The 20,044-nt window shown below is 34.2% G+C and overlaps 3 protein-coding genes across 3 annotated transcripts; 2 read left to right on the forward strand and 1 right to left on the reverse strand.

Moving 5' to 3' along the window:
• The first annotated feature begins 7,911 nt into the window (after positions 1-7,911).
• Positions 7,912-8,709, forward strand: LOC140444483 (uncharacterized). Its single transcript, XM_072536242.1, has one exon. It carries the CDS (start codon positions 7,912-7,914, stop codon positions 8,707-8,709), a length of 798 nt encoding a protein of 265 aa, XP_072392343.1.
• A 173-nt stretch (positions 8,710-8,882) lies between these two features.
• Positions 8,883-10,853, forward strand: LOC140444484 (uncharacterized). The gene has a single exon (XM_072536243.1). The coding sequence runs from the start codon at positions 8,883-8,885 to the stop codon at positions 10,851-10,853; it is 1,971 nt and encodes a 656-aa protein (XP_072392344.1).
• A 6,397-nt stretch (positions 10,854-17,250) lies between these two features.
• On the reverse strand, positions 17,251-17,607 carry LOC140444485 (uncharacterized). Its single transcript, XM_072536244.1, has one exon. It carries the CDS (start codon positions 17,605-17,607, stop codon positions 17,251-17,253), a length of 357 nt encoding a protein of 118 aa, XP_072392345.1.
• Positions 17,608-20,044: the final 2,437 nt, after the last annotated feature.

Consider the following 20,044-nt stretch of genomic DNA (forward strand, 5'->3'; position numbering starts at 1 on the left):
ACTACAAACTTGGAAATTTATTGTAGTTCTCAACCGAATGATCCTTTTAAAGTGTCTGGCAGCAAACGAAATATCACATTCGATAATTGGTTCACTAATTATGCATTAATGCAACAACTTCTTGAAGAACACCAATTAACGTCTGTGGGTACTGTCCGAAAGAACAAGAAGCAAATTCCTTCCACAATGGTCAACACAAAAAATCGAAAACAGTATTCTACACTGTTTGGATTTCCAAAAAAATACAACCTTAGTATCCTATATCCCACAGAAAAACAAAAATGTTCTGTTGTTATCAACACTACACCATGATGACAGAATAGACTCATCTACAGGAAACAATAGGAAGCCAGAAATAGTCACATTCTACAATGTTACTAAAGGAGGGGTTGACACCGTTGACCAGTTATCAGATACATACGACGTTTCCCGACAACAGCAGAAGGTGGCCGTTGACGGTATTCTATGCGCTCTTGAATATGTATGGAATTAACTCCCAAGTAATCTATAAGATCAACAATAATGACTATACACTGAAGCGTCGAAAATATTTGAAATATCTTAGTTCGTCACTGACAGCACATTATATGGAAGAAAGAAAACACAATCCTCGGTTGCCGAGAAAACTGCGTGAGACACCGGTCTATAAGACTGCAGATTGTGATGAACCGTTGCCTAAACGTCAGAAAGTATAAGGTAGATGTGTAGTGTGTCCCAGAACAAGAGACAAAAAAAGTCGCTACGTGTGTTATGATTGCAGACATTTTGTTTGTTTAGAACACGCATGTTTCAAATGCGATACTTGCGTCAACGAGGAAAGTCAGTAAATGATGTTGTAACTTTTGTTAATATATGTATTATTCTTTATAATGTTTATTTGTTTATAAGTCAATAAAGAAAATTGTGCTGTGTTTTGTGTTCAGAAGTCTTTAGTTCATTTATTTCATTTCAGAAAAATGTAATGATTTTAAGTTGCTATTTCTGCTATTTTTGAACTGCGCAATAAATTGTTTAAGCAGATAATACTTTTTAAATTTTTTTAACAATACGCACTATTTCAAACAAAAACTATATACTTTTGATGCAGATACTCAAGTATTGAGTTTTCCGAGACGTATTATGCTATGGGGTATGTCACACCCCACCACACCAGACACGTAAGTTTTAGGCACCACACCAATGCAGGGTTAAGATATGACCGATTTAGTTGTCTTACTCTTCGCACGAACTTAAGTTAGTTCAGTTTTCATTTGTTTATGGTCAATTTTCCGCGCTTGTTTTACTCCGAGATATTTGTACATATAATTTTCACCAATTGCGTCGATGTTTTGGCCATCTTGTATATCAAAACCTCCTTGCTGAACCTTTCCTCTGACTATATTTAGTATACGGCACTTATCTAGTCCAATTTGCATACTGATATCATTTGAGAAAGTTTCTACAGTTTTTAGCATCTGATCTAAGTAGTTTCTAGTGGAAACTATTAATTTCAAATCATCCATGCACAACAGATGATTAAGCTTCACCACAACAGTATTGTTATTTTTGATGCTAAATCCTGAGCCAGTGGAGTTCAGGAGCTGAGATAGTGGGTTCATCGCTAAACAGAACCAAAGTGGAGTCCCCCTGGATAAGGCGCCGGTTAATTGGGATATCTTCAGTTTCGATATTGGTTTCACCAGGTATTTGAAGGTGAATTTTAGTCTTCCACTCTGCCATTATATGCTTTAAAAATGTCACTAGATTATCATGGACTTTATATATTTTCAATATATTTATAAGACATTCATGCGGCACTGAGTCAAATGCCTTCTGAGTTTCTTTTTGAATTTTAAAATGGCGGCTAGTAGTTCAACAGTTCATTATAACAACGGAATTAAATAAATTGAAAAAGAAGAAACTTGTGGACATTTTAGATAATTTTAAGTTACCAGTGACAGTGACAAACATTCAGTTAATCAATTATGTAAATAAACTTAGTGATAAAGCTACGAACTTAATAGACAGTGATAAAGAAGACAAATTTCATGACACGAGTGAAAATTTATCTTGTGATTGTGGAAGACTTGCGAAAGATTATGACGTTATTAAAAAAGAACTTGAAATCGTAAGTAGACTTTCTTATCAACTTCAAAAAAGAACTCAAGTACAAGAAGATTTAATATTATTGTTAAAACTACAAAATACTAATTCCATTCTGCAACATGTACTGCCATCTACCAGTAAAATATCAGATTCTATTAAAACATTAACAACAAATACAAGTTCTCATTCCACTACTAGGTGTCGAACTAGTAACATCGTTTTATATTTTGCCGTGCTTAGTAAAACATAATGCAAAAACAGTGAACATAAGTGTACCTTCAACTACAAATAAATGTATGTATAATTTACTCATTACTAGTTGAGGTTTGTTTTTGTTTCAACTGATTAAAATCAGAAGAGAAAAAATTTAAACAGGATTGCCTTACAACCGGCAATCTATTTTTATTTTAAAATGAATAAAAAGCTGAAACTTTACCATAACACATAGAAGCTAAATTATAATTTCAACTAAAAACGCAATTGCTTTTGAATACATGAGCAGTGGCGTATCAAATACCAAAACAGTAAATATGTCCCAAACACAAAACCAAGTTTTATCCTATGTATCAGTAGCGAAAACAATTCCACGGCCAACTTTCCCAAGCAAACATCAAGCCATTGTGATGCATGCCGAAGAAAATCTGAAATTGTACGATTACGTTAAAGCTATAGGTGATATAATAGGTCCTAAACAAGTCTCCTTTGCATCTAGGATATCAAACAATCGCATTTGTATCTATCTTTCTAACACTAATCTTGTTGACCAGCTCATATATTCATATCCCTTAATACAGATAGGAGATGTTTCTTTAAATATTCGAAGACTTATTTCCTCTGCTAAAAGAATAATTATATCTAATGTTTCTCCGTTCTTACCACATGACATAGTTGAAAATAGCATTTAAAATCTTGGACTTCGCATCGCATCTCCCATATCCTATTTAAAAGCAGGCAATCCTGTGGACGAATATTCACATGTATTAAGTTTCAGACGCCAAATTTACGTATACCCTCCCTCCGAAGATTTTGAATTACCAACATCAGTACTTATTTCCTTCGAAGGGAATGAACACAGAATCTTCCTTTTTACAGATAAAGTACATTGTTTTATCTGTAAACAAACAGGACATATAGCCTCCAACTGTCCAAATCCTCCAACAGACAATACAATCCCAACCGAATATATACCAACAAGCCCCAACTCATCCGTAAAAATTTTATCTCCCTCTACACATAATGCCAAAGAGCCACAAATCGAAAATAAAGACTCCAACACTTAAACTACACAATCAGACCAAATTGCGATAACACAAATATCTCAAAAACGAGGACACTCTGAAATAGAAACTCCTAGTGAACTAACAAGCCCTGAAATTCCTGAGAAAGAAGCTCAACCATTGTTAGATATGCCTCTCCCTCTATCAGCTTCCCCCAAAAAAGGCCCCAAAGCTAAGAAAAAAAGCACAAACCTGATACTCTAACAGAATTAGTATTAACCGAAACCACCAAGAAAACAATCCAAGAAGCATACACACAGAATCCACAAACCTTTAAAATACCCATAGACAATTTCTTTTTCTTCCTTGAAAATAGTTTTGGACATTCTGATCCTTATTCGGAAGCGAAAAAGCTCACGGATGATGTATAAAGTCTACTTTTAAACCTGCATACTATATATCCAAATTTTTCAGATAGATCCTTAAAAAACCGATTTACCCGTTTAAGTAAAAAGATCAAAAAACAGCTACAACTAGAATCCTCTGAAGCCACAAGTTTATCAGACCCAATTTCATCAAGCGAACTAACTGACGATGAGTGCCTTTCCGATCGATCCCAAAGGTCGCAGCACTGAAAAATCCTCCCTTCTAATATTCTTCTCATTCAATTTAATCCAGTGGAATTGTGATGGGTTTTAACCCCATCTAGAAAATCTCCAACTGCTCGTTGCTGCCACTTCACCCGATTTTATTTGTTTGCAAGAAACCGATTTTTCTAAAAACCATAATCCATACCTTAAAAATTACGTTGGCTACCACTGTATACGAACATCACACGCACGAGCTAGTGGTGGGAGCTCTATATTTATTTCTACAGATATATTCCACCACGAATTCCACTTTTCCACTTAACAACAACTCTAGAAGCCGTTGCCGTTACTGCTTGGTGTCCAAATAAAATCGTAATTTGCAACGTATATATTCCTCCCTATTACACCCTAACAGCTCTCGAAATTACAAACCTAACTAACCAATTTCCTGAACCATTTATCTTAGTTGGAGATTTTAAGGCACATAGCACTATGTGGGGCTCCAGTAATACTTTCGGTAGAGGCAAAATGATTGAAAATATCATAATCAATTCCAACCTTAACTTTCTAAACACTGGAAGCAGCACATACTTTCATATTCAAACAGGTACTCTTTCTTCCATTTATTTAAGCATATGTAACCCAGAATTATCTACTCATCTTACATGGAAAACACTGAAAAGTCTCTATGGCAGTAACCATTTTCCCATTTTAATTTCTAACAATGATAAGTCACAAAAACAAAGCCAAATTAAGTGGAAAATTGCTCACTCTGACTGGGATCTATTTTCCTTAATTGTCAAGGAACAAACAAATAAAATCTCCTTTATGAATTCTGCTGATGAAGATCTTAACATGTTGATTATTTGTATTATAACTTCCGCTGAAAAATGCATCGGTAAATACCACTTTGATCCCTCCAAAAAATATATTCCGTGGTGGAATGAATCATGTAAACTAGCTGTAAAAGATTGTAAAAAAGCATTAAACCGATATCGTAAAACTAGAAACCAAGCGAACCTAATAAATCTTAGAAAACTAAGAGCTAAATCTAAGCGAATTGTTAAAGAAAGCAAAAAGAACTCATGGAACAAATACATCAGTAACATAACTTCCGACACACCTTCTAGTCAAATATGGACTAAAATAAAACAGATGAAAGGTAGATGTTGCGTCCCGCCATATATTCAAACTTTCTTTTTAAACCTTGAATGATGCTGTGTTAATCCTATGCGCGTGTGCTGCTGATGCCATGACCGAGGAGGCGTGCGCCGACCCATTTTTTTATGACAAGTGATATCAACAACTCGACAAGAAACAACCTTACTTTATAATTGTATTTTTAATAGTTGTAAAATAAAGATTTTAAAACAAGAATTTTCCTTCTGATTATCGCAGAAGAACGTATATTTGTTATAATCAAAATACAAAAATCTTTTTCATGGTCCTTCATCCCTGGATTGGAATTAATAGTGCCAATAATTAAAACATCGTTTTCGTCATAACCTTGAAGGAGTTGGTTTGGAATGGAGACTTGGACATATTGCAAGGTATGAGTTTTTCGGTTTTCTTTATTTGAATCAGAATCAGTATAAGTTGTCGTTGGATGAAATGTTGGTTTCGATTGGTCAAAATTAAATGATACTTGACCATATTTTAGTCAATAACAATATAACCTTGCATAATTTTATTACTAAACTTCTTTAGTTACAGTAATTAATTCCTAACACTTGTCGTAATATTGTTATTATAACCTCCAACCCACACTATGTGCGTTGTTTTTGGTAATATTATATGTTGTTGTTATATAGTAAGTCGACACACTTAGCTATAAATCATTAGTATTATCTAATCGATTTAAATTTGCAATAAATAAACATAAAGTTCATTCTATAGAACTAAGAGTATACCTCGTAATAATTATCGCTGTGTTTTCTTTCATAAAATAAACATTTAGTCAAGCTTTTATTTACTTTCTCTCACAAAATGGCCGATGATTTAGATCTTTTAAAAGGTAAACGTAAAATTATTAAATCAACTCTCACTCGTTTTCATTCATTTTTAAATAAATATATCTTGTCTTCTAATAAAGATTTTAATCAACTCGATTTGCGCTATAACAATATTCTAGGAATTTTAGATGACTTCAATAACATTCAATATAGTATAGAGGTGGCTTCACCACTTGTTGATATAGATTTTTTAACTGATGATTTTGAACGGAACAGTTTGAAGAAACTTATTTTAAATTAATTTCTCTTGCTAAAAAAGAACTTGAAGAAATAAGAAATAAGTCAAGCTCCTCTAAATCAGTTACTGCTGACAATAGTCAAAAGCCTCTCAAAGTTGTAAATGCTGAAGAAAATATTCCAGTTGTACCTAGTAGTATTGAGTGCAACATTGCCAACACATTACAAGCTACCAATGTAAATACAGCATCGAACATTAACTTCTCTCTGCCAAATAATAATGGCATAAACATGGCATCTAATGATTTTGTTGACTCTAAAACACTTCCATTGCCTTCGGTTCACACACCATTTCCTGTTTATGATATTGGTCTTAAACTGCCTGATATCAATTTGCCTTGTTTTGATGGTTCCTTTGGAGACTGGCTATTTTTTAGGGATACTTTTATCTCTGTCATTCACAATAAACCTAATTTGTCAAAGGTTCCAAAGTTTCATTACTTAAGTCTTGCCTTGAAAGGTGAAGCAGCTGAAACTGTGAGGAATTTACAAATTTCGGAAGACAGTTATGATGTAGCCTGGCAAAGTTTATTGGAGCAATATGAAGACACCAATGCCCTCATAAATTTTCATGTTAGACAAATATTAAAACTAGAACCAATCTCTAAAGAATCACATTATGATCTTAAGCATATTCAAGATAAACTAATTCAAAATCTTCGGGTGCTAAAAACTCTTGGTGAGTCTACCGATTATTGGGATACCTTATTAATAAACACAATTTATCTTAAGTTAGATAATAAAACTAAGCAAAAATGGGATTCTAAGGTATCAAAAATCACAAAGCTTAAAAAACCCAATCTTAATGGTTTTATTGAATTTTTAAAAGATAGATGTAACCTACTTAAAGCTCAACAACCTGATTCAAAATTCATTTGCAAATCTAATACTTTCAGTCATAAGCCAAAGGCTTTGACTTCCACTAATGCTGCAACATGCACATTTTGTAAACAAAATCACATCATTCAGAATTGCTCCAAGTTTTTACAACTCAGTCCTAAATTAAGATACGAGCGTGTTAAGCAACTTAAACTATGCATTAATTGTTTACGTAATAATCATTTTACTAAAAATTGCACCTCTAGTAAATGTAGAAAATGCAGTAACTTACATAACACTCTTCTTCATTTCGATAAACAATCAGTACCTTCTAAATCTCAAACTTCTGAATCTCAGTCTGATCATTTTGGCTCGCAAGAGCAGCCTAGCACTTCCAACGCTTCCAAAACAAGGATTGTATTTTACTTTCTACAGCTCAAGTGACTGTTCTTGATGATCAAGGCAATTCTCATAATTGTAGAATCTTGCTAGATAGTGGCTCGCAAAGTAATTTTATTACAGATGCTTGTTGCAAAAAACTTAATCTGTGTGTAGACAAAATAAATATGTCCGTTGCAGGAATAAATCAAAGTACTTCCAAGGTCAATTCGAAAACATTAGTTACAGTTTATTCTCGTACTACTGCATACAATGCATCTTTATCGTGTTTGGTAGTTGACAAGATTACATCTTGCATTCCGTGTATATCCTTTGATAAAGATTTACTTGACTTACCGTCTAATATATTGCTAGCTGATCCTTATTTCAATGAAAGCACACCTATTGATCTTCTAATAGGAGCAGGAACCTTTTTGGGAACTACTTTGCTCTGGACAGATAAAACTTGGAACGAATTCACCTATATTGCAAAAAACTTTATTCGGATGGATAATTTCTGGTCCGATTCGATTGGATGAATCAAAATTCACCACAACTCATTGCAATTTTAGTATGAATAATGAAACTTCTATAGAGTCTTCATTAAACTGTCAATTGGAAAAATTTTGGGATATTAATGAATATCCTTCAAGAAAACATTTTTCTCTAGAGGAATCCTATTGTGAAAAGCATTTCGTAGAAAATACTATTTTTCACCCAACTGGTCCTTTTGTTGTTAAATTTCCTTTGAAGGAACCTATCAATAAGTTGGGAGAGTCTCGAGATATTGCTGAAAACCGTCTTTATTCGTTAGAGAGAAAATTTGCTAAAAATCTTGATTTAAAGATTCAGTATTCGAAATTTATTGATGAATATATAGCTATGGAACATATGACATTGGTTTCTGATTCAAGTCTATCTTTAGGTTATTTTTTACCTCATCATTGCGTCTTTAAATCTGATAGCATCACTACCAAACTCAGAGTTGTATTTAATGGGTCTGCAAAGACTTCTTCTGGTCCTTCCTTAAATGATCTTATGATGGTCGGCCCTGTGGTGCAGGATGATTTATTTTCAATACTGATTTGTTTTAGAAAGCACAACTTTGTATTGGGAGCTGATATTGAGAAAATGTACCGGCAGGTACTAGTTGACCCTAAATTGCGTTCACTGCAACGCATTCTTTGGCGAAGTGATCCTTATAATCCTATATCTGTGTACGAACTAAACACTGTCACATATGGGACAGTGTCTGCTTCGTTCCTTGCCATCCGTTGCCTCCATGAAGTAGCTTACAATATTTCCGAGAAACATCCTTTCATTAGTAAAATCATACTAAAGGATCAACAATTGAAGAGGTTCAACATATAAGGTCCATTTTGTCAACCATTTTAAATACTTTTGGATTTCCACTTAGAAAATTCGTTTCTAATTCTATCGAAATTGCAAACTCATCCACTGACCCTGAATCATTTGTCAATTTAGGCATAGACGAACCTACAAAAACCCTTGGACTTTTATGGCATCCAAAAAATGATGTTTTTATGTATACAATCAGAGATCAATTTTCCGATCCTGTCACAAAAAGGTCTATTTTAAACATTATTTCTCAGATATTTGACCCTCTTGGACTGTTACTTCCGTATACAGTAACAGCCAAGTTAATAGTACAAAGATTGTGGCAGCTGTGTATCACATGGGATGAATCAATTCCTTTGAACTTAACATATCAATGGCAACAATTCAAAGATCAAATCCACTTGCTTCAGAAGTTACAAATACCAAGGCATGCATTATGCATCTCGGCTGAAGTTATAGAACTTCATGGATTTGCTGACTCTTCAGAATCAGCTTATAGGGCAGTTATTTATGTGAAGTCTATAGATAACTCAGGAACTATTTCGGTTCACCTACTTTGCGCTAAAAACAGAGTAGCACCTTTGAAAATTTTAACTATTCCTAGATTAGAGCTATGCGCAGCATTATTAATGGCCGAGCTCATGAATAAAATAAAAGATTCTCTACAACTGCATGTGTCAAAAATTTATTATTATTCTGATTCTACTATTGTTCTTTCATGGATCAAATTCTCACCACATCTTTATAAGGTTTTTATTGCTTATCGTATACAAAGCATTCAATCACTTTCTAATTCTCAACAGTGGTTTCATATTCCTACTAAGAAAAATCCTGCAGACCTATGGCCTATCAATGGCACTCCACTTGTTCCTTGTTTAGAACTTCCTGAATTAAAGTCTATTAAAACTATTGTGTTAAATACAAATCAAATTCAAGACTTTAAAGGAATACCCTATTTAAACAAATTTTCTAACCTCACTAGACTCACTAAGGTTTTTGCTTATGTACTGAGATTCGTGAATAACACGAGACATACAAGCTTTAAGTGTACAGATCACTTAACTGTAGAAGAGATAAATAGTTCTATGATACAACTCGTAAAACTGGTTCAGTCTGATAAATTTACATTAGAGAATAAAGCTTTCAAAATACATAAGAATATTCCTTCTAATAGTAAGTTGCTAAAATTAACCCGTTTTCTTGATGAATCTGGCATTTTAAGAGTTGGAGGTAGACTTAAAAGATCAGGATATGATTTTCCTAAAAAACATCCTATACTTTTACCCAAAGATCACATTCTGTCTAAGCTAATTATTTTAGATCAACATAATCAATTGATGCATGCAGGACCTCAATTAACTTTGTACACGCTAAGAGAAAGGTATTGGATACTCGATGCTCGAAATTTAGTTAGAAAAATCATACATATTTGTATTGTTTGTTTTAAATACAGTTGTGTTCCACTGCAACCCTTAATGGGTGAACTCCCACCAGAAAGAGTAACCCCAAGTGGACCATTCTATAATACAGGAGTAGATTATGCTGGTCCTTTTATGATAAGAGATCGATTTACCAAACCCTATAAAACGATAAAGGCGTATATCTGTCTTTTTATCTGCACGGCCACGAAGTCAGTTCATCTCGAACTTGTTGGAGACCTTACTACACACTCATTTTTATCAGCATTGAGAAGATTTTCTTCTAGACGAGGCAAACCTTCTGTAATTTTTTCGTATAATGGCACTAATTTTGTAGGTGCCTATAAGGAGCTTGGTTTATTTCTTAAACAAGCAAGTAAAACAATACACATTAATTTATCACTTGAAGGTATATCTTGGAAATTCATACCTGTGAAAGTGTCTCATTTTGGAGGATTGTGGGAACAGGGAATAAGATCTGTCAAGTTTCATTTGAAAAGAGTAGTCGGAACCAATGTTTTATCCTATGAACAGTTTCTAACAGTCTTGGTTCAAATAGAGGGAATCTTAAATTCCAGACCTTTGCATCTGTTGTCGTCCAATCCCAATGATACTACACCACTCTCTCCATCGCATTTTCTCATTGGAGAAGCTATCACAAGCATTCCAGAACCAAATTATTTGAATACACGGACTAACAGATTGAAGCAATTCCAGCTTACTCAAGCAATCACTTAAGATTTTTGTTCTCGATGGTTTAGAGACTATATTAGTCAACTTCAGGCTCGAGAAAAATAGAAAAATAATTCACCTAACCTACTTCAACCTGGAACGTTGGTAATCGTTAAAGAAGATGACTTGCCCCCACAAAAATGGTTAACCGGTCGTATTTCCGAAGTGTTCCCTGGTGTTGATGGTGTTATTCGAACTGCTACCGTAAAGACTTTAAATGGAAGTTATCAACGCCCAGTGACAAAACTTTGTGTTCTACCAATTATTTAAAGTCCACTAGACTTTTAATGGAGGCGGCTATGTTGCGTCCCGCCATATATTCAAACTTTCTTTTTGAACCTTGAACGACGCTGTGTTAATCCTATGCGCGTGTGCTGCTGGTGCCATGACCTAGAAGTCGTGTGCCGACCCATTTTTTTATGACAAGTAACATCAACAACTCGACAAGAAACAACCTTACTTTATAATTGTATTTTTAATAGTCGTAAAATAAAGATTTTAAAAACAAGAATTTTCCTTCTGATTATCGCAGAAGAACGTATATTTGTTATAATCAAAAATACAAAAACCTTTTTTCAGTAGATATACAACATACAAAATTCCAGCCATTATAGATAATGTCATAACTGATGACCAGAAGATTGTAAACACACTTGCCAAATACTATTTAAATAAGACTAAACTTGATAACAACTGCACTGGACCAACAAACATAACAAATAAATGTGTTGTACATAAGAATCCAAATTCCAATGATCATCCTGTCAATCTCCCACTAACAATCGACGAATTAGTCGAAGCTGTTAACTCCCTAAAAAACAGTGCTGCAGGGCCGGATGACATTCCATCGATATTCCTAAAACATCTACATGAAGATACCCTCATAAAGTTACTAGAATTCTACAACAACATATGGCTAGGTAACCAATTTCCAACACTGTGGCGACAAGCTATAACAATTCCACTCAAGAAAAATGATACTTCTGCCAATACAACTATGTCATTTAGACCCATCTTATTTGCAAACTCCTGGAAAAAATTGTCAACAAACGCTTACTTTGGTAAAACGCTTATCTTGAAAAACATAATATTATCAATACCGCTCAATCGGGATTTCGTCCAAATCGTTGCACGATGGATAATCTTATCACTCTTCAATCCGATATCATAGAAGCATTCTCTAATAGAAACAACCTTATAACTGTCTCACTCGATATAGAAAGTGCTTTTTACACCGCATCAAGGCCGGCAATTCTAGAAAAACTTAACGAGTCTAATTTATCTGGAAACATATATCTATTCGTTGAGAATTTTTTAACTAACAGAAGTTTCAAAGTCTCTGCAAATGGTAAAATGTCTCCCTCATATATCCTGGAGACAGGAGTACCTCAAGGATCAGTCCTCAGCACAACCTTATTTTTACTGATTCTTAACGACCTTAGTTTCTTAGTACAACCCCCTGTCAAACATAATATCTATGCGGATGATCTAGTTATTTACTGCTCGGGTAAAGTAACAAGCTCCACTAGCACTCTTTTGCAAAATACTATTGATAACATCTCTCACTGGTCTAACAAAATTGGTTTCAGCTTCTCGCCTAAAAAGTCTAAAGTGATTAACTTTAGCAAAAAATATAAACAAACTCTTACACACATAAAATTAAAAGAGCATCCACTACAAGTAGTTGAAAATCCCTAATTTTTAGGGGTAATTTTCGACAAAAAATTAACATGGAAGAGACATATAGAAAAACTAAAGCCAGTGCCTCAAAAAATATAAATATCTTAAAATCACTAGCCAATCGACAATGGGGAGCCGAAGAAGAAGTCCTATTAAGTTTATGCAGAGCCCTAATAAGATCTAAGTTAGACCGGTTAGACTATGGATCGATATTATATATGTCTGCCCCTAAAACTTATTTAAAATCACTAGATACAATTCAAAACACTACATTAAGAATATGCCTTGGAGCCTTCAGATCTAGCCATACAGAAAGCATATATGTCGAATCGTGTGAACCCCCTCTAAATATTAGAAGACAACGTCTACTAAACTCCTATTTTGCTAAGGTTTCTGCAAACCCAAATAATATATCTTTCCAACTTATTAAAAATTTTTAATTAACAGGAGCACACAGTAGAGCTACTCCCAATTCATCACTTCAGTTTCTATTGCCACTCTTAGAAAATATTGACCTAAATCTTACCACCCCCATTATTCAGCCCAATACTTCACCTTGGCTAAAAATATTACCTGACTTTAACGTAAATTTGTGCAGATATAAGAAAACGGAAACCTCCACGATACTCATGAAACAAACTTTTAACGACATAATTAATAGAGGCAAGTTTGATAACATAATATTCACAGATGCATCTAAAGACGAAGAAAGTGTCGGATGTGCTGTTACTTCCACAAATAATAGACTAGCAATGTATAGACTACCCAAGATGACCAGTATATTCACAGCAGAACTCTACGCTATACTTAAAGCTCTAGAGGTTCCAATGCCGGGTACCAAAAACTTAGCAATCTGCACAGATTCATTATCATCCATAAATTCGATTAGAAAAATCTACACATCAAATGCTTTAGTTAATGAGATCCACGAAAGATGTACAGCACTTGCTAAATCAAACACTTCGGTTTCGATGATATGGAATCCTTCACATGTTGGTATTAAAGGAAATGAGAATGCTGACCACGCAGCAAATAAAGCACGTCGCTTTGACCTTACAGATGAAAAAGTCCAAATGTTTTAAGATATAATAATTGAAATTAAAAAGTTTAAAAAGTTATCTACCTCAATGTGGCAAAATCAATGGAATAGGTGCACTACCCAACTAAAGTCCATCCAACCAAACATTTCAGGACCTAGAATTGTTACTATATATATATATATATATATATATATATATATATATATATATATATATATATATATATATATATATATAAGGTTGAATGCTCGAATAAATGAACTTTGATCAGATAAAAGGCATATATCGAGCACAGTTTAATTTAATCTTGTCCAAGTACTTTCGATCCCTAGATCATCTTCAGGGGCATCTGAAATAAGCCAAGAAACGTTTTTTTATAACCAAAGAAATTGATTAACTTCGATAAAAACTCGAAGTTTATGGTTGAAAAAGAGTTTTTATGTGATTAACGTTTATAGACTTACTTCGTCAATTGCGGCCTATCCGGCAAGAACAAAATGTCATAAACATATAAATGTACATCACACTACACTACAAAAGGACAAACAAACAATTTAAAATTATTTAAGAAAGGCTACATTACTTGCAGAAGCCGAAGACAGAATGGCTCCTGATCTAACGGAAATGTTGGGGTGACATGTGACAAATGACAACTTGGATGAGCAGTCACAATCATAGATATGTGATCTGCACCTTTTACAATTCTATGAAACTAAGTATTGACCAAAAGTCCAACTGACACTACTATAGGAGGTCACTGATGAAATATAAAATTATATAGAATATTTTTTAAGTAGATTGAATAATCCAGATCTCACACTCAAACATGTCTGTAATAATTAAGGTGTTAGTTTGAGAGCAACTGAAGTCGACGTAAAGTAAGAATGCAAGAAAAGGACTAAACAATATATTAGACAGTGGGTAGTTGACTACAATAAAATGGTCTACCAAGCACTATCTGTAATGTAGAAAGGAAGAGATCTGACTATGTAATTGAAATACTAAAAATTAAAAATCAAAATTGAAAGCAAAGTATATAAATGGGGTGTAATCCAAGTAGTTCAGTTGAACCCACAGTCAATGGTATAACTATAAAATTAATATTGATGTGCTCAGTGCAGGAAGTCTAAACAGTCAAGCTGGGTCCCCTACGAGGTGAAGCTGTAATAAAGTTTTTAAAAATAGGTTTAAATTTAGTACAATTTAAATTAATTTGAGTATTAATACATCGTCATCCCAGGTTTTCCGTGGTCTGCCTCTGGTTTTAAACTTTTTCACTTTAGCCTTCCAGACTTGCTTAACGGGTCGGTTGTCGCTCATTCGGCACAGATGACCAAACCATTTTATTTGTTGTGTTTTAATAGCGTGTAGTACAGATTCTATGCCCAGTTCTTCTCTAACATCTTCATTTCTTATTTTGTCTCGTCGTGTTACTCCTTTGACTCGTCTTAGATATTTCATATCAATGGCTTGTATCTTGATTTTTAATTGCTTTGTTAAAACCACCTAGCTCTCGCTTCCATATATCAAGATTGGTCGGAATACTGTCTTATAAACTGTCATTTTGGTTCTTCTGCTGATTTCAGGTTTACCTATGAATGCTCTACTAAGATTATGGTACACTTCTGAAGCACTACTTATTCTTTCTGTTATTTCATTTTGCATGGTACCTTCTCTGTCTATTGTAACCCCTAGGTATTTGAATGCATCTACCTGTTCTATGAGTTGTTGGTTAATTCCTATGTTAACATTTCGGTTAGTTTTCGCTATTAGCATCACCTTGGTTTTCTTAACATTAATCTTCATGTTTCTAATTGCCAGCTTATTATTCCATCTATCTATATTTTTCTGGAGGTCCCTCTCGTTGGAAGCGCATAACATGAGATCATCTGCGAATGCACACTCAGCTATACCAACCGGTCGTAGTTTACCATATCCGATATGTACTTTGTGTATACTTGCTTTTGTTTCCTTAATTATGTCGTCAATAATCAATATGAACAGTGTGGGGCTCATAACACCTCCTTGTCTTAGACCCTCGTTTATTGCAAACATCTCTGATTCCAAGTTATCCTTACGCACATAACTCTTGTTATTTCGATACAAACTTTTGATAGCACCTGTTAGTTGATGGTCAATATTTCTATTTTGCAGAATTTTTCAAACTGCTTCCTGGGACACTCTGTCAAATGCTTTCTCAATATCTAGAAATGCCATATATATTTATGTGTTCTTTATTCTAGCTTTCTCAATTATTTGTTTCAACGTAAATATACGGTCTTGCGTACTGTGTCCCTTCCTAAGCCCACTTTGTACTTCATCCAGATGTGGTTCAACGATGTGTCTTAATTTCTTTTCTAGGATGCTTTTATATATTTTGGAGACGATACTGAGTAGATTAATTCCTCTATAATTTTCACAAGAACTTGGGTCTCTTTTCTTAAAGATTGGTAGTATTATGCCAATTCTCCAATCTTCGGGGACTGTACATCGGTTCCAAGCCATGTTCATAATTTTGGTTAAAAATTCAACTCCTTTCGGTCCCATTGTCTTTAACATTTCAGCAGTGATTTTGTCATGGCCAGCTGATTTACCTCTCTTTGTATTAATAATTGCTTCTTTGACTTCTTCTATTTGAATATCATTTTCTTGTCCATGTTCTCCTTCTACTTCTATCATTACAGTTTCCTCTTTCGGTTGTCTTGGTGTTAGGAGTTCGCTGAAGTATTGTATCCATCTTTCCATAATCTCATTTGGTCTGATAATCAGTGTGCCGTCTTTCCGTTTCACCTGTTTCATCGTTGTTTCTTTACCTTTTCTTAGCGTCTTTAGTGCCGTGTAAAACAATTTTTGGTTACCACGACTATCTGCCTCCATCTTCATTCCAAACTCATCCCAGGCTTTCTTCTTCTTCTTCAGTACCATTTCTTTCACCACCTTTCTTTGTCGTTTATATTCTTCGTAACTATTTTCTGTTTTCTTGTTGAAGTATATTTTCCATTTCTGTTTTTTATATTTTATTTGGGCTTTTAATTCATCGTCCCACCATCGTGTTTGCTTCTTATTTCTGTTTACATGGTTTATTCCACACGTTTCTTTTGCTGTCGTCACGATGGTTTCTTTAAATTGTTTCCAAGTTTCCTGTAAGTTGTCAGTACTATGTGCATTCGTTAAATTTGGCTAGTTTTTCTTCTATTTTACTTTTGAACATGGCCGCGACTTTTTGGTCATTTAGTTTATAGTTTTTAATATTCTCGTTCACTTTATTATTTTTTGTTTTGTTTAGTGGTTTTAGGGGTTTTTTGAGGTAATCTTATCTTTGCCATTACCAGATAGTGGTCACTATAGATTTCCGGTCCTCTTTTAACTCTGACATCAGTGACCTCTTTCCTAAATTCTCTATTAATGAGAACATAATCTAGAATTGATTTTTCATTTCTGCTTCTAACTTCTCTCGTAAACTTGTGTATATCCTTGTGTTCAAACAATGTGTTGGTGATAATCAAATTATTCTCCATGCAAAAGTCTATCATCCTTCTTCCATTATCGTTTCTTGTATATTCCCCCTGCATACCCAAAATATCTATGTTATCATCGTCTCTTTTACCAACTCTGCTATTCATATCGCCTAGAATGACTATTCTACCTTTCACATTTTCTATAGCATCATTGAGCTCTTCCCATTATTCTTCTTGAACTTTCAATGGTTCGTCATCATTAGGGCTATATGTGACTAATATAGTTGTTATTTCTGAATTATCTAGTGTTATCTCTATCTTTAAATTTCTTTGTGATATAAATTTCCAATTTTTAACATATGACATATAGCTTGCTCTCATTAGGCATCCTACACCTTCTGCCGCTTTACTATCGGTACTGACTCCACTGTACAAAAATACATGTTCTTTATCCAATTCATCCATTCCTTGACCTTTCTTCTTAGTTTCCGTAATTGCCAAAAAATCTAATTGTGCTTTGTCAAATTCATCTATTAATTCTTTCTCTTTTCCATTGAGGCTTCTGACGTTCCACGTAGCCATTTTTATGTACGTTTGTAGTCTATTTGCACCTTGATCTTGTATTAAATTTTCTTTGTTACAGTTTTCTTTTCTGTTCAATTCAATTATATCGTTAAACCTTATTCTCGCCTTGTTTGTTATTCAATGTTGATCAGTTCTATTTGGCTGATGGTCTGCTATTTTTTCCTGGATTTGCTGAGAGCCTTCATCTCCCTGTTCCACGTCCATACTTCTCCATTTATAATAAGTTTTTGAAACCCCATTTGGACTGTATTCCCTTTACTCTTTTCTTCCTTAGCTTTAGCTCTAATTTTTTTTAATAATTCTCTGCTGTTCGCTCATATCATCATTTATATATACTTTGTGTTCTCTAATATTTCTTAGTTTGGCTTTATTGTTCATAAGTGTGTATTTCTGGTTACTAAGTTACTAAGGTTTAGTTCTAATAAACAGATCTTTTCTCCTATTTTAATTGCTCTTTCTATTTCTGTCTCAATGTTCAGGTGCGTACTTATAAATCTTTGCATATTGCTCTTCACTGTTTCTACGTTATTTGTTTCTATTGGTAGTCCCTGAATTACTACATTATTTCTTCTTTTCTCGTTCTCAAGTCTTTCAATTCTGTCCATTGCTTGTATAAGATCTTTCTTGATCTCTTGATTTTCTTTCCTGATTTGCGTGTTTTCCTTTTTCAGCTCTTGAATTTCTGTTAGACATTTTTTTTGTTCTTGTTTTATTTCCTTCATTTCTGCTTCTATAAATCGTTGCAAGCCTTGGATCCTATCCAATATTTTTCCTGAGTTATCTTCTTTTTCCTCTTTCATGTCTGGAGATCTTTTAGTTTTTGCGCACTTTCCAAAACCAAATGTTTGTGAGCTTTTCCTTCTTTTGCTCTCATCCGTGGTGTACTCGTCTTCACTACTCATTGCTTTCTAATTGTGCTAGTGATATTGGCTCAGTTCAACTACCCAATCGCGTAAAAAGTAGACCCCGGTCAACCCGTCGTAAGTCTTGCTTTTATCGATCGGTCTTCTATTAAGCTACAGTTAGTTTTCTTCACAATAAATTGTATAATTATGTTCTCTTTAAATTCTTTACTATTTTTGCATTACGGCAACACCGCTTTTCTACCGGACAGAATCCCGAGGTCGAATTAGTTCCTTTGCTCTTATCGCTAAATTAAACAACAGAAACTGTTCGTATCGGAACAACTGATTTTGCTTATTATTGTTAATAATTAGCCACTTACTGTCGGTTTATTCCCACTGCGATACGCGTTGTAACTTTACACACACTTATTGCTGCTTTGACACAATTATTTCACTCTGCACCTCTCGATTTTCGGGTTTAATGCAGGAGCAAGCCAATTGCACTTCATACGCTTGACCGCAGCGTTGCCGTTTCAGAATTGTTACTACGGAAAGAAAATAGAAGACCATCATTAGAAGGCTTAGAATTGGGCACACCCGGCTAACCCACGGATATCTGATGGTTCCCGAAGAACCTCCAAACTGCCAATATTGCAACTCCCGTCTAAGTGTACACCATATATACTTGTGGAATGTAACCAGTACGCAGCAGCACGGATTAAACATGGTATCCACGGAAGTTTATGAAATATCTTAAAATCTAAAAACAATATGTCTAATGTGATAGAGTTCCTTAAAAACTGTAAATTATATCACCTGTTGTAATTGTATCATCTATCTATATTTCAATTTTGTAATCATCCGCTAGTTTTTTATTTTCTTTTTTTTTAGATATCATCTGTATTGAAATTTATTGAACCAATGTAACTTAATTTATTGTTTTCTGTAATACAGTTCCTCGTGTCAATGGCCACAGCAGCCGAGACATGTAATTTGAAATAAAATAAAAAAAAAATACAAGTTCTACAAAAAGTAAATATAAAATAAACGAGCAAAAAATTGTGTCGGCTAATGAACCTGAACAAAAAACAACTGAACAAAATATTGGTTCAAATACAAAACCGGTAGGAGATTCCGAAAGGAATTCCCCGACACAAAATAAAATAAATAAATACAACAAACCGATTTTCGGTAGCAAGATTTCTTCTAATTTTAATACACTCCCTCGACGAAGGCATTTGCACGTTTTATGTGTCAGTGTCGATATGAATTCAAATGATTTGAAGGATTTTTTAGTAGAAACGGCGCCTGAAATCTGTTTTGATTGTGAGGAATGGAATATAACTGATAAGCAATCATCTTATAAAGTGTCCTTCCTTTTAGAAAGTCTACACAGTGTATACAACCCATCTATATGGCCCAGTGGATCTGTCGTAAGAAGATTCAAATTCATTAAAAATTTTTCTGGAAAGAACGCATTCAGTAGACAATTTATAACTTTGACTACAGCTAAAGATGTGCCTGCAGCAGAAGAAAACTCTTTTGTAATCAAAAATATCGAGACTACAAAACTGTAGTGGAAATGCAGC

Source organism: Diabrotica undecimpunctata, chromosome 6, assembly GCF_040954645.1.
Source record: "Diabrotica undecimpunctata isolate CICGRU chromosome 6, icDiaUnde3, whole genome shotgun sequence".
Taxonomy (NCBI): Eukaryota; Metazoa; Arthropoda; class Insecta; order Coleoptera; family Chrysomelidae; genus Diabrotica; species Diabrotica undecimpunctata.